Source organism: Octopus sinensis, linkage group LG20 (assembly GCF_006345805.1).
Source record: "Octopus sinensis linkage group LG20, ASM634580v1, whole genome shotgun sequence".
Taxonomy (NCBI): domain Eukaryota; kingdom Metazoa; phylum Mollusca; class Cephalopoda; order Octopoda; family Octopodidae; genus Octopus; species Octopus sinensis.
The window spans coordinates 21,594,338-21,610,639 of record NC_043016.1 but is presented as its reverse complement, the minus strand read 5'-3'; the positions used below and the strand labels follow the sequence as shown (position 1 = coordinate 21,610,639).

The window sequence follows — 16,302 nt, the reverse complement described above, 5'->3', positions numbered from 1 at the left end:
TATATATTGTTGGGGCACTTATATCTCCATTCATAGATTTCTCTTCTAAAACTATTGTAATAATATTCTTGGTTAATGTTGACATTATTACCCGGAAACGAAAAAGAAAAGTGCAATTATTCCAGTAGTGTAGGAAACGAATATAAAAACAAAAATGTGCAGAGAGTAACGGGGGTAGGGAGAGGCCTTCGGAAAATTCACAAGATCCGATGTTTTTCCCCTCATAACTTTTAGGAAAATGGGGTTTTTTTGAATGAAAATTTATATAAATACCTTTCAAACGGTATAGATTACGATTATAAAGAAATTTGTGGGGAAAATCTTTTCCGAGGGGGCGGGAAGAGGACTTCGAAAAATTCACAAGATCCGAATTTTTCCCTCGTTACTTTGAGGAAAATATAATCCTTTTGAAATAAGAAATTAGGCTTTTCCACAGGAACTTAGACGCTAAACATCTCTTTGAAGGGTTCGGGTCCTTCTACAAGATAGATAGATAGATTATATGTATATATATAGGAGAAGTAAGGACCCGAATCCTTCAAAGGGATGTTTAGCATCCAAGTTCCTAAGGAAAAGCCTAATTTGTGATTTCAAAAGGATTATATTTTCCTCAAAGTTACTAAGGAAAAACGCGGGTCTTGCGAATTTTCCGAAGCCCCCCCCCCCCCCCCCCCCGTTGCTTTTCGTGCATTTTTGTTTTCAGATTCGTTTCCTACGTGGGTGTGCAGTAGAAAGATATCCATTTCTATCAAAGTTACGAAGGAAAAACATCGGATTTTGTTAATTTTCCGAATTCCTGTCCCCACTTCATCGGAAAACATTTTCCCCACAAATTTCTTTATAATCGTAATCTATACCGTTTGAAAAGTATTTATATAAAATTTCATTAAAGAAAAACCCATTTTCCTAAAAGTTACGAGGGAAAAACATCGGATCTTGTGAATCTCCCGAAGGCTTCTCCCCCCCCCGTTCCTTTCCGGGCATTTTTGTTTTCGTATTCGTTTCCTATACCATTTTTTTTACACACGTTGCACTATTTTTTTTTCTTTTGTTTCCGGGTAATAATGTCAACATTAACCATATTCTTTACTTTTCGAAATACGTTGTCAAATTCGACATCATTTTCTTTTATCTTTTACTTGTTTCAGTCATTGGATTTTGGCCATGCTGGTGCACCTACTTGACGGATTAAATCAAACGAATCCACCCCATTATTTATTATTAAAGACTACGAACCGCTTAGTTACGGTGACGTAAACAAACCAACATGCGATGATGGGGGGGGGGGGAAACACACCTACATATACACACAAACATATACACGACGGCCTTTCAGTTTCCGTCTACCAAATCTACTCACACGGCTTTAGTCGGCTCGGGGCGATATAGTAGAAGACACTTGGCCAAGGTGCCATGCAGTGAGACTGAACCCGGAACTAGATGGATTGAAAGCGAACCTCTTACCACACATTATTTAAAAATAATAATAATTGTTTTAATTTCTGCTAGAAATGAGAGTAGAAATCTATCATAATAATTTAAATATTCCTTCATTTCGATCATTCGTAAGAGCCAAGCCAAGTTATGCATTCTCTATTATTAAGTTTAATTTTCAATCTCGCACTTAAATGTGCCTAAATCGAAATTATTCCAATTATTTAGACAATTTCAAACAAAACTACTTTTGGAGGTGGAGTTTTAGAAAAACGTTTATGACCTCATGGAGAAAGAAAAATGGTATGTCGGTTTGGGAGCAAAATGTTAAAAAAAAAAAAAAATAAACTTTGGGGTAACTAAAGGAAAAACTATCCAGTTCCTTCGGTTTTTTGTCTTTTCTGTGACGCGATAGCTATTCCAAAATTCCGCCATTTTATTTTACGTGTTATTGTTTACATCATTATTGTCAGCCAATAAACAACTTGAAATATTTATTTGATAACTATTATTTACAGCGTTTAAAAGAAGTGTAACATTTCCCCTGGTAATTGTTTGTGTCCCCCTCCTTCACCTTATTTTCGTTCACAGCAAGGACATTCTATTTGTCTAGAGATACGAGGGGTCAAAAGTTTTAACATTTTAAATATTCAGAGTTATTAACTTTATTGTCTAGTGAAACGAATGAAATCATAAATGAGAATAAAAACTGGATTTCAAACATTGTTCATTTTAGCAGGTTTTTGATAAATGTTATATTTTTACGATCATCCAGTACATTCTAAATATTTTACTGAGGTGATTTTTTTTTTCTACAAAGATCGAAAATAAACTAGACTCGTACGCCGTAGATACCATACACATCCTCCGATATGATCGAAGCTAGATCTTTCAAATATATGGTGCTCATTAACCCCCCAAAGTGAATCAGTTGCAACGTTTATAGGAGAGAGTGATTAATAGCAAATACATGGTGAGTTGAAGTTGGGTAAATAACAGAGAAGTTGGTTTCGTTAATAGAAAAAAGATTCAGGAAGTTAACAGTTGTGGTGGATTACTGGAAGGCACTAGTCTCTCTCTAGATGATTATTACAATCACATTGTTAATTCTTTCATAAATTAATAAAACGACACAAAATCACTAAAAATGAAAATATTAAATTATATAAAATGAAAGAAAAATTAACGTTTGTAATGGAATTTTGTAATGCACTATAAAACTTAATTCCAACTCTAAACCATAACCCCAAAATGGTTTCAAACTGTTACCACAGGGAACAGTTCTTCTACTGGATGGCTTATAAGGAACAGATACTCTGACTAGTTAAAATTCCAATTTTTTTAAAAATAGATTTCTTCAAAAAGTGGTTATGATTGTCATAAGTGGCATGAAAATCTATATCCATATAGAAATTTCCAAAGAAGTCAGAAATGTGTCAAATTAAAATCACCCAGAATTGATTTAACCCTTTAGTGTTCAGATTATTCAATCAAACATAATGCTTATTGATTCCCATTGATTTGAATTAATCATGCATTATCTCATATCTTCAAGATCTTGATGGTGTAATTACTTAATGTAGAATAACATTGTAGGGTAGGTGTGAGAGCCTGGATCTGGTCAGTTTGAACCATAAAACAGATTAAATATTTGGCCGGATATGGCTGGTTTAAATACTAAAGGGTTAAGAGATAAAGGTATTTAGCTGCTCACTGGTAAAGGTATCTTTGCCATAGGGATTATGAACTGGGAGAGTTTGGCCTTAACATAGCCAACAAGCAGGTTGATGCACTTAGTCCCCAGAAAAGAGAAGCAATTAATTAAGAGTAAGGACAAGTTAAGTGATGTGGAGGAAGGCAAGAGTGCTGGATTCAACCATAGTAAGAAGGACATGAAAGCATTTTAAGACTAAGGGACCATCATAGTTGAGGATGACTATATAGAAGGGCAGAAAAAAGATTAGGAGTGAAGATGCAGTGCTGGTGGTTGGTGTCAAATGATGGGGGAAGGGTTGCAACCAAGGATGGGGAGAGTTGGTTATGGGTGCTTAGAGAAAAATTTAATGAGGTATGTTGCAGACAGAGGGATGGGGTTAGTAAATAAATTCAAGTTTTGAATTCTCTGCAGGGAAGTATCCATTCAACTTGAACATCGGCTGAGATTTGTGAATCAACTAGTGTTGTTGGGCATAGTTTGTTGATTTTGGAAAAAAGAAAAGTACATAGTGAGAGTCACATATGGAACTTATTTACTATTAAATTAATAACTCCATATCAGAAAATTATCAAAACAATACAGTTCAAAATAACTTTTATTTTTACAAAATATTTAAATACAGTTTCAAATTTATAGAAATAAAACCATTGAAGGTAAACGTTATGTACATTCAATTTTGATATCTTTTTTATCTGTGAAATAAAAAAAACATTTCTGGCACATCTTTTTAAAGAGATCTGCGTTATATATAATTTAGGTTTTCAAGTTGTTATATAGATATTATGTTAAAATTATACTGAAACATATAAAATTGTATATCAACTTAAACATGCATTATAATTGAAAAGAATATGAAAAAAATGGTAAAGTATTTATTAACTTGCAATATAGTGGTTTATCTCTCAAGTTTAATTATAAACTTCTAAATATAAAATATAATCTCGTGAAGAATCAAACATTTTCAGTAAGACAGTATTAAAATTTATTTGCTAAATAATTATTGTAAACAATAACTGTAAAATCATCAAAAAATTGAAAATAGATAGTTTTTCTTCTGAGTACATAAAATAAACCTAATTCTTCGTAAGATCTACTTTGGCATTTCGGTTGTATTTTTATGTTGTTAGCAGTACTTTGTTACATACAAACAGTAGGGTTAGTACTACTTCTGCTTGAGTGTAGTAGCAGTGTTTGTAAGAGCTAATGTAATTATGACATGTAGTTTATTTATCCTTATATATATAATATCACTACTAGTATCTTACATTGGAAGTAACAATATCAATATATCAATGATACTAATAAAATGTGAAGTGTAGAGGTATTTTATTTGGTAAAGCTGGCTTTTTCTTTCTTTTTTTATAAAGAATATACTTAATCAAGTTTATCCCAGTACTCCTGGCAGAACAGAATGTTAATTTTATAAGAATTTTAAGACACTGATGTCGATATAATGATGTCAGACCTGTATAATTGAACCACATAATAGTGATATCAATAATGTGGTTTTGGTTATGCTATATCTAGCATTTTCCCTTTGGTTTTAAAAATATGAAACTTCAATAGTAGAATCATAACCAAAATATTGATTGAATTGATTGGAACATATATAAGAAGATATAGAAATATTGGAAAAAAAACTGATTCTGTAAAAGATTTGACTTGAAGGTAGAAATTAAAGGCCACATTATTACAAATTGAAAACCTAAAAATCCATATCCACAAAGAAAACAAGATTGTGGACAATATATATAAAACTAAACATAGCAAGGGTAAATAGAATTTAAAATACTTTTCTCTTACAATACACCTGTGATACATCTACGCACAAAAACGAACACACATATACACACATAATACAAAAAAAAGTTCGAGAGAATTTAGTTATTAACAACACAGTTAAGGAACTATTGTTAAATGAAGCTGAATGGTTAGAGGATTTAAGGTTTTGATGTCAGTGAAAATAACTAAAGCTAGTAAGTTAATGAATTACTCCTTGTTTAATGAAGACTACAAAATAAATGTTATAAAAGACTCAGGTGATTTCAGCTTAAAATTCTGTGCTCTCACACAAGAAAAGAAATAACATTATCGATTTTTACATGGATCAACAAATTAAATTAGTTGAAAGATATCAGTTCAATTACAGAGTATCAAAACTTTCCTATTAAAAGCACAATGTGGATGGATTGGTCACAGTGTAATGAGTTTTTCTAAAATACTTAAGCAGATCTCATATAGTGAATATCAGAGGTTTATGTGTATATGGTAGGTCTTTGTTTTATTTCAACGGCAAACTGAAGCACATGTAGATGAATGTTAAATCTTGGAATTCATGTCCACAAAAACAAATTTCCTGGACACAGGCAATATAACTGAGAACAACTCATGCATATACTTTTGCTTTTTGTTAAAATCAAGGCCTTCTACATGATGTGTTAAGCCACAAAATAATCACAACAGTTTAAAATTTCATACCCTCATAGAACACATTAGTCAACAATAGTCCATGAGTTGATAGCCATTTGAGCAACCGTCATATTATAAGTGACAGGGAACATCTATACCTTTACTCGACCTGATTGAAATAATAAAATTTCTCTCAAATTATACACTACCTATTTAAAAAAGTAAGGATATATTGAATAAGATAATCAAAGATACACAATATCAAAAGAAACATGATATGGTCATGTCAGGAATGTCTTTGATTGGGGCTAACTTGAATCTAAACAACAACAGCAATCATCGGTTAAGAGATGAAAGTGAACATCATTTTCCCTTATTTTATTAATGTCCTGAAAACATTTAACCTGACTGGATTTCAACTATGCTAGCTAATTCCCATTCACATCATTTCATCTACCTTAAAAACAAAGCCTGTAAACTTTGTACCTTAATTAAAAGTAGTCTGTGAGAAGTGAATGTTTGGAGTGTAAAAAATATAATCTTGTCCAAATTCTTCAAACTTTGTCAATTTTTAAGGCTAATAAACTCTTCTGACAAATTCTGGGTTACTACTATTCCAGTACTAATAATAAAAATTAGAAACAAAACAGTAAACAAACAACAATAAGCAACAAAACAAAAATTACACTATTTTCTAAATCATACATATCAGGCATGTGGAAGAGAAGTAGCAATTAGAAATACCATTATGATCAAAATTAAATTGCAGTAAAACTTTTCATTTTACTTCCGTTATTTTTTATAATATTAATTTTAAAAAATTTGTTTTAAAAATAAGCTTTTAAAATTATATATATATATTTATCATGGTTTCTGTTTTTAATCAATTTAAACATTCATATTAAAAAATAAAATTTTGAAATGAAACTTATCAAATATTTTACGTTATAGAACATGGCAGCTTAGTTTATTTCTTTAATAACTCTCACATGTTTTGCCAGTAATGCATATGTGTTACGAGCAGTTTTGATTTGTGTCTCAGCAAAAGAAATGAAGCCTTCTTGTGAATCTGTCAATCTTTGTCTTATGAAAGATTTCAGCTGAAAAAAAAAAGGAAGAAATACTATAAAGAAAAATTACAATATATTTTGGTTCATCATTTGGAATTTATTGATAATAATTCCTAATGAAAACCCATTATTTTAATAATTTAAAATTTGTCAACGTTTAAAATCTCAAAAGAATGAGGACATTCTGGTAGCTCACAGAACTACATGATTGAAAACAAGAACAAAGAAGATTATAGTAAATGTTAAAATTGATACAATTAAATGAATGAAAATAGTCTGTTTGTCTCTCAAATGTCAAAATAATGTTGGAAAGGACCCACCCAATCCATGCAAGTCTAGAAAAGCAGATGTGAAAAATGATGACGATGAGCATGTAGGTTAAGTATGTATATAGGTATGTGATATTACATTTATCAGATCCTTAAGAAACCATGCAAATTCATATTTGTGTATCTTTTAGGTTGCTTTTGGTAGACTGTCTTTGTTTCTGTGTTCCCTTTTTGCAGGATGAATTTTATGAGAATTATCTTTCAGTATTATGTATTCAAAAGGTAATAATAGAATATAACCAATATGTGATTATCCAACAACAAAAAAATACTGATATTAAATCTCAGAAAGTTTGAAATAAGATAGATACAAAATAAGACCAAGCAAGACATTTGGTAGCTTTGATTGAAATACTATGTCACATTGGATGTTTCATAGATTTCCATTGGTATTCTATTATCTATTTGCCTTAACTTTTATTATTAACAATTTCCATTCCTTGATAACTTAATTTTCTCTTAGCAAATTAAGCTTTCTTGTAAATAGCTAATGTACCTCATATATATGTGAATCAGAAATTTTTCAAAAATATTGGTAGTCTGATTCAAGTTTCAGTTTTTACTGAAGTTGAAAATTAGTTGTGAAACTCTACCTGGGCAGCACACTTGGCTGTTCTTGCTCCCTGGATGAAATATCCTTCAGGTCTCTTGAGTCTCATGTCTGGTCCCAACATGGCATCACAAGGTGAACAAAAATTGCTGCGTACTATTCATGTGTACTGACATTGCTCCTTTACTCATGTGAGACATGAACCCTTTATAAACGTCATGGAAATTGAAGTTGTTTGAATTAAAAAGGGACATTGTCTTTTGAGCCTGTGGGATGGAGGCTCTTGTGTGCGTATTATCTAATCGATGCATCCTTTCCTAGGAGAGAGAGACAGATAAAGAGAGGGAATCTTTTCTGTTGCTGTCAGATTTTGAAATTTTGATGTGAAAATTTTCATATTTGGTATAGTGATGCAATTTTTCATGCTGAATTTGATTTGGGGATTCATTTATTCCAGAAAAGTTTTAGAAGAATATGACAGATGTTTAAAGTTTGATCATTTTTACCCAATCAGAAAACAGGATTCAGTAACTAGCATTTTCTGTGTGATAGCTGTCTATCACAAAATGAAAGCAAACCTTACAGCAACGAATTTTTAAAGAAAATGAAAGCAATTACATGTCATATCAAGAGAGGTAGGGAGCAGAATTCATGAGAGATATACAGAAGAATGAGTGAGAGAGAGTGTGGTAGTTATATTTATAGAGAGGGAAAGCATGAAAAAAGATATGACATATAGAAAGAAATAGATTTAGCGATCTAAGAGTTGAGTTATTTCTTGTATCAAATAATATTTTTTGATTATTATTTACCAAAAATCTTTTCTTTGGGGTGCAGACTTTGAAAGTCAAATCCATTTTTCTCAAGGATGCACCATTTCAGGGCTACACACACACACATTCTCATTGAGAGAGACACACACACACACATATATACACATACACATGATGACTTCTTTCAGCTTTCAGTTTCATTTACCAAATCCACTCATGAGGCTTTGCTTGGTATAGGGTTATAGCAGAAAACATTTACCCAAGATGCTATGCAGTGGGACTGAACCTGAGACTACATGACTAGGAAGCAAGCTTCTTAACCACACAGCATAAAGCAATTTAGTTACAGATAGATATTTGCCTTTATAAAGTAAGGCTAATTACTGAAACTGAATATTTCTTTAACAATATGGTTTCTAATGTACTTAAACTTATAGCTTGAAGATATCTCTGATTGGGATTTGAGTCAGATAATTATTTGTGGAGGAGATAAATTTACTGCCTAAATCAGGAAAATAGAGATTAAAGATGAGAAAAATAGCTGGATGGGTACTCTTGGGAAGACAGAATGTTGAGTATAGGGAGTGTGGAGAATTCCATAATGGCTAGGGAAAAAGTGAGAATCATTATCATTTTAATCCATTTTCTATGCTGGTATGGGTTGCATGGTTTGACAGGTTCTGATGAGTTACAAGGCTGCAACATGCTCCATCTTAGCTTTGGCATGGTTTCTATGCCTGGATACCCTTCTTAACACCAACTACTTTACAGTATGTGCTGGGTGTTTTTTGTGCCATTGGCACTATGGGATTACCAAGTAACTTGCCAGACAGAAAAGGGGAAGAAGGAAAAAAGGGAAAAGGAAAGGCTCTCTTGGCCAAGTGGTGGTGGTGGTGGGATTGAGAAGGAAGATAGGTAATTTTTATGTCAAGGACATAGAGGTGATACATGGCAACTCTGCATTTATATAAGGGTGGGAGGAGTATCTGAGAAAAAGGTAAGATGGTGGTAATGAGGTACAAGAGCAAAACCCTCAAGAAGCAAGAGATGATATGGGCAGTGGATCAATGGGAGTGGGTAGTTACATGAGTGTGAGAGAATACCAGATAGAGATTGGATGAGATGTGAATTATGAACAGGAGTGGAGGAGCAGCTTGATGGAAAATCTCAGTATGGACTGGGGGTAAGATGAGTGAGGCAGGGGTGCTTCAAGGATGATAGTTCAGGGAATAAATGATTAGCAAGGCATAGCAGATGTATATAAGTGGTAGCGTTAGTGAGTGTGTATAGTGACAGACATAGCAGAGAGGGTGTTGGGAATGTTAGCCAATACAGTCCTATCTGCTTTCTTGCTTACTTGAACCTTGGTCTTTGTTAAGACAACCTTAAGTTGCAAGAAAGACAAAATGTAGAAAAGTAGGAAGGAAACTTCCATTTTATCCTCAGTTATAAGGTAAAAGCACACAGGTGAGTATCATGTAGATGTCACCTTCAAATATTAATTCTGAGTTTAGGAAAGCAAGAAAATAAACATGATACCAATGTTTACAAAAAATTTTCTTCATCATTTTTGATGTATTCAACATAGATTTATTCTAAATTTTATATATAATTTAACAATCATTGTAATTGATGGATTCCTAAATTAAATAGGCATCAAATATTGAAGTACTTTCCAGTTGATTTTCTTAATGTTTCTTAGATAGCTATAAGGAAGTGAATGTAGCTTGCTCAACTTAAGAGTTGTAAAGTGATTTGAAAAATTAAGTGTGCAGTAACCTATGCAGGTATTTTACAAGCTAATATTCAACCTTTTCTTGACCATATTTTAGTGAAAGACACTGCCATATGTTTCAATTAATATAGCAAACAATAAAAAAATTTGGAAGGATTTACTAAAATAATTAACTTTCAAAACATTATAAAGCTGGTATTTTGAACATAAAATTATCATGTAAAATTATGCTGAAAGGTTTTAATTCACATATGAATGCTTTAGAATAAATTATAAATCACAAAACCATAAGTAGTCTCAGATGTCAAAAAGGTTAAACTACAATCTAAAATGGTGGTAAGCTACTCTAAATATCCTATGGTATTATTCAGGTATTTATTATTTTGCCCTGAAAAGATAGTAAGGTAGCAGAATGGGAAAATGCTAGAATATAGACTTGTAATTTCATACTCCACCTATCCATTCTCTTCACCCACTATTCCTGAGAAGGCTACCATCTCCATAGGCTTCTGTCAGAAGCAACCATTATTACACTTTTCGGCTGGATTCCTACGTGACCAACTAAGAGTATGGATACTACCCCAGCATCTCAATCTTGGTCTACTCCTAGTTCTCCTGTCAGTTGACTTGGCTTGAAGAATCTGTCTTGTGATTTTTTCCAGCAGCATTCTAACCACATGTCCATAGTATCAGAACTGTGATCTCCCAATGAGAAGTAACAGCTCAACCTGGAGAGACTCCCTGATCTCCAAGCTACCACAACCTGTTTAATAACATTGATCCAGAGATCCTTTGAAGGAATCCTGTTAGAGTCACTTGACTTTGTGATCATATTTTTTTAGTCATTACCCAACATTCATGACCATAGGTGAGGATAGGCACGTAAACTGAATTGAAGGTACCAAGTTTAGCTTTTTTTTTTTTACCAAACTCTCCTCTTCTGAGGACTGAATGCTGAAACTGGAATGCTACTGTACCAGCACCTGCAACCCTAGCATCACTTCAGCCTCTACTTGTCAATATGAACCTTGAGATACTTTATCTTCTCCACTTGTCACAGTAAAGTTCCACTAATATGCAGAATGAGGGGAACTATGTCACTTAGTTCTCATCTCTGTCTTGAAGTATTTAGCGGTGAACCCATTCAGTGCATGCTGGAGATCACTTTTTGATTATCCAAATAGAACCATGGCATCTACAAATATCAGCTGACTGATCCTATACCCACCAATTGTGGTATCACTCCCACGACAGCTGTGCATGTCAATCCAATTCATGAAAATTATGAAAAGTAGAGGTGACAGTATACATACTGCTGAAGTCCAACATCCACTTTGAAATGTTCTGACTAAACACCATTTACCTGAACACAAATATCTGGATATTCATATAGGAACTTCATGGCAACTGGAAGTCGCCCATTAACATCAAACTTTTGCAAAATCCTCCACAGCATATCCTATGGCATGTGATCATATGCCTTATCAAGGTCTACAAAGCACACACCTCTTGACAATATTCCAATGACTTATTGAAGATCTGCAATAGAGTGAGTATCTGGTAGGTTGTGCTGCATCCAGGATAGAAGCCACACTGCTCTTCAGCTACCTTGAGTTTAATTTCCTTAACATCTCTTTTCCCAATACCTAGCATAGACTTTACAAGGGAGGCTCAAGAAGGAGATTCCTCTATAATTAGGGCACTCTCTTTTGTCTCTCATTAAAAATTGGAATTATTTCCCAAATACTTATTGCTTTAATGTCTTTCCAATGTCCAAGTCACCTCTTATACATGAGTCAACCAGAGAAATACTTTCTCCATTTAAGGCTTTTAACATCTCTGGCTCTATTTCATCCTCACTGGCAGCCTTGCCACATTTGAGTGTTTTAATTGTCTTTATGACTTCAGCTTCTGTGAGTTTCAACTTTTTCCCAGGATGCACTTCATTTCATACTTTTAAATTCCAATTAATAAAATAAATTATATATAGCTTTTGATCAGGAAAGAAGTACTATCTCCACTGATAACATAATATTGAGTTTCTGTTTACACCTTTCTGTTGCTTGTGAGAAATCCTCTACTTCTAATAGGAATAGGATTTTCCTTTCCTATTCATATCATTTTATTAGTCTCTTACTATGACATGTTAGTGGATATTTACCTTTCAACTTTACATCTAAATATAATTTTCTGCTATATTATTTATTCTTTGCATTTGCAAATATTATACTGTTGACATTGTTTGAAAAATAATTTACCTCATTCTGTGCAACTTCAGAACAACTTTCAAATGCTTTGCAAGAACTTTCCTTTTTTTCTTCAGCCTGTCAAATGGAGAGTGACATCATTTATTATAATAGAAACAAATGTTATTCTTCAATAATAGTAAGAAAGTTTACAGGAAATTATAAAATAATGAGAATATGATAATTTTATGACAATTAATTATAATTTTTCATAGGAAGAATTTCAGCTCAACAACATTGCCTTCATTTAAATACTTCCAAGCAAGAGCTTGCTTGTAGATGACAGAAAAAAGTACATCTGCTTTTCTGTAAACCATAATACTGTTATTATCAGAGAGGGGGTGGGGGGAAGAAGGATGTCATTGTTAATGGCTGTCTCTATCATCTTAGAAATTTTAAAAATAAGCGCTATCATGTGATAGTTGGCTGGCTTAGAGGGTTTGTCATTTTTAGAGATGAAACAAACTGTTGCATGTTTCCAAAAGTTAGGGTAGTTTCTGTAGAGAAGGAGAGACTGAAAAGTGATGAGGGTAAGGTTAGCTCTGTTTGAGGGTAATGGAAGGGACAAGTGGCCTTGCTGGTTTGGGCTGATATCAAATACTTTAATCTGTGGCATGTATATTTGCAATATGGTGAACCTAGAGAGGTGGAAGGTTTTAAATGTAAAAGAGATTTGCTAAACATGTGCAATGTTGACGTTGCAAAGTTGGTAATGAAGATGAAGGCTTTCTCTGCAGGGGTACTGTTCACAAAACTAACCGTCTTGTGAAATAGAGGGAAATAATGTTCTGCAAAATTGGTGGAAATTCTTTTGACAGAGGATGAAAGGACTGACTACAATCTGGAAGATAGAAGACCTTGAATTGTACAATGTATGACATCATCTTTTGCAATCTAAATTATGTATTTCTGGATAATTGTCAGTTTTTGACGATGGGTGAGTTTTCCAGACATTCTAGGCTTTGCTTTTTGTGTAAAAAGCTTCAGCACAATATACAACACAAATATTTTACATGACAAGGCAGATACTGTCAGTAGTATATGAAGAGGTGAAGATTCACTAGTCTCTTGTAAACCATACTATATCTGATAGTGTTTACTGACCAATTTCTAATTTATTAACAGTAGTAGCTTCAAATTATTTTCCTCCTGCCAATCATTATTAACTTCATCGATTACACACCATTTATTCCATCTTTTCTTTTAAATCTAATATTTAAACCATAATTAACAATTATTATGAAATCTTGACTTCATACATTGTCAAGGATCCCTTCAACAGGATTTAGATAATCTGATAATATTTAAAGATACTAAGTCAGAAGTGTTATTTACAAACAACTCCATCATATCAAACATCACGTTTCCATGAATACCTTTCATTTTAAAGAATACTTGCCTTGCTCCAGGTATTTCATTAGGAATTATTGAGATCCCATGTTTCATGATTTACTATTAATGAAGCTGTTCTTCTAAGGTAATTATTTATCTTCTGTGTCTCAGCTCATCTGTTTCACCCACTTATTCATTGGGGGGCTATGGGGGCAGAATCCTCAAGCACACCTTCATAAGGTCCTGTCAGAAGAAACAGTCTCCAGTTGATCAGCTGATCAAGCAAGATCAACCAAGCTCAATGATGTTATCCAGCCATCTCATTCATGGTTTACCCCTAAGTCTCCTGCTGGTTGGTTTTGCCTGTAAAACTTGCCCAGCAATTCTTTCCTAAGACATTCTTACCAAGGTTCATTGTATTGGAGCTGTGATTTTTCAATTTGGAGAAGTAATGGCTCTATCTAGAGCACCTTTGTGATCTTTGAGCTATGCACTCTATTGTTACTCCAATTAGTATTCTCCAGTGATACTTGTGGCTGGCTGACTCATATGGCACAGATTGCCTGGATCTCTGGAAAGGCATTGACAATTGAGAATGATAATCCCAATTTACAAAAAGGAGAACAAGAGAGATTGCTCTAATTATAGAGGAATCTTCTTGTTAAGCCTCCCCAGTAAAGTCTATGCTGGATGTTTGGTGAAGAGATGAAGGGATGTTGTTGAGTCTAAGCTGGCTGACGAACAGTGTGATTTGCACCCTGGATGCAGTACAGCCCACCCAAATATTTACACCATGTTAGGTTTTTGAGAAACTGTGGAGGTATAGTCAAGAGGTGTATACTTGCTTCATAGACTTCAGAAAGGCATATGACTATATTCTATTGGACTTGTTGTGGAAGGTTCTGCAGGAATATGGGATCAATAGACAGCTTCTTGTTGCTTTGAAGTCCCTAGAGGAATACCCTAATATTTGTGGTTGGATAAATGGTGCTAAGCCAAAGCCATTCAATGTGGGTGTTGCATCCTATTAGGGGTGCATTCTGTTACCTCTCCTATTCATAATCTTTATGAACAAGATTTCATGCACAGCTGGGTTATAAGTGGTATTGAGACCTGCAAGTGTAGGATCAGTCAGCTGGAATTTTCAAATGACATGGTATTATTCTCTTTGTCATTTTCTAAAAATATCTACCAATGTTTAAAAAAAAAACAAGTGAAATTTGGTTTCATACCAGTTGTCTTTAATTTTGTTAATTCTCTTTTGATTCTTATAGAAAACAGAAACCAAGAAACTTACTTGTTGTTTTTTGGGGGGTTTTGCCTTTTCCAACAATCGATTAGCATTTTCAAAATCAACAAGGAGACATGTACGCCGGAATAACATCTCCTACAAAACCAACAAAATGTAGGAACATGTAGATAAAAACAACTTAATAAAGACACTTCTGTTTGAAAGCTTAATTTAGTTAGATCACGAGTAGAAGTGACAACTTTTTTAGATGTCTATGAATTAGATGAAAAAGAAAGTTGTTATTTTAACATGAATTGGGGTCATTTTGAGCTTATGAAGTGCAATTATTGTGTACATGTGTGCATAGAAAGAAATAGAAAATTGCTTTGAAAATGAATTAACTAATTTAAAAGGAATTCATCTCCAATATTATCAAAGCTAAAATATATTAAAACAGCTAGAAATCAGATTGAAGTTACAAAATGTTAAGATATCCAGGTTTAAGATTTACTTGCTATCAGATATGTAAAGTTTTAAAGAAAACTTTGTGCTGATTGGAAGATCCCAAGAATATTTCCAGCTCATTATACTGTAGCTTAGAAAAATTTAATGGAATTTTATTTTTAGTTGCTGCATTTGAAAGAAGGAGTAATGCTCATAGCCTTCACAAGCCTTCCTAGGTTGGTGAGATGATGCTACTATGTTCTTCTTTAACCTATGCAAAGTCAACACCTAGAGTAAAGATATGAGCAGGTATGCAGTTCCAGAGGGTTGGTGTTCTAGAAGGCAAGATTGAGTGTAGAGGAAATTCAAGTACGATGGGGTAGCCTAAATGTAGAAAATATAAACCCAACCAGCTCTAATTTTAATAATAAGGCTTGATGAAATAATACTGGAGATAGATGTTCCACTTCTGAGGATTCATCCAATCTATGATAATGATATGTTATTAGTGGAAAAACACTTTATTAACCTTCTTGTACTTTGAGAATATGCCCTGACACCTCTACTACACCATTCTTTTTCCCTTTCTTATTGAGGTAGCCATGTATCTCAGCTACAACATGACATCTGATCCTGTCCTTCTATCAATACCTAACACAAAGCCATCTACCTTAATACTGCACCTCTTGCCCCATTCTGTGAAGGAGTCATCTCTTGCAAGTTACTTGGTGACCTCATTCGTGCTGGTGCTATAAAAAACAAAGCACCCAGTACACTCTGTAAAGTGACAGGTGTTTGAAACAAGGCATTGCATCAACTACATATCTGGTCTAAGATCTTCAGCAGGTTGACCCATAGAAACTTACAGAATACCTCTATTAATCTCTATCACCCTTTCCTTCTCATCAAATGCTTCAAGTAGTTATTCCCTAAATTTCTGATGATTCAAAATTAGAATTATTTGGGGAATAAATTATTCCTGAAACAATTTTAAGACAACCAGAGTTGTAAATTTACTCAGAAATTCTTCCA

At 33.5% G+C, this 16,302-nt stretch overlaps 1 protein-coding gene across 1 annotated transcript in view; it reads right to left on the bottom strand.

Annotated features, from left to right (window-relative positions):
* Positions 1–3,728: 3,728 nt before the first annotated feature.
* The window catches only part of LOC115222559 (sorting nexin-5), a 99,275-nt gene continuing 86,701 nt past the window's right edge, over positions 3,729–16,302 (bottom strand). The window contains exons 11-13 of the mRNA XM_036511613.1: positions 14,893–14,982; positions 12,276–12,341; positions 3,729–6,660 (exon numbers count right to left, since the gene is read on the bottom strand). Of these exons, the coding sequence (XP_036367506.1) occupies positions 6,523–6,660; positions 12,276–12,341; positions 14,893–14,982 (294 nt within the window). The 3' untranslated portion in view covers positions 3,729–6,522. The remainder of the gene's footprint in view (positions 6,661–12,275; positions 12,342–14,892; positions 14,983–16,302) is intronic.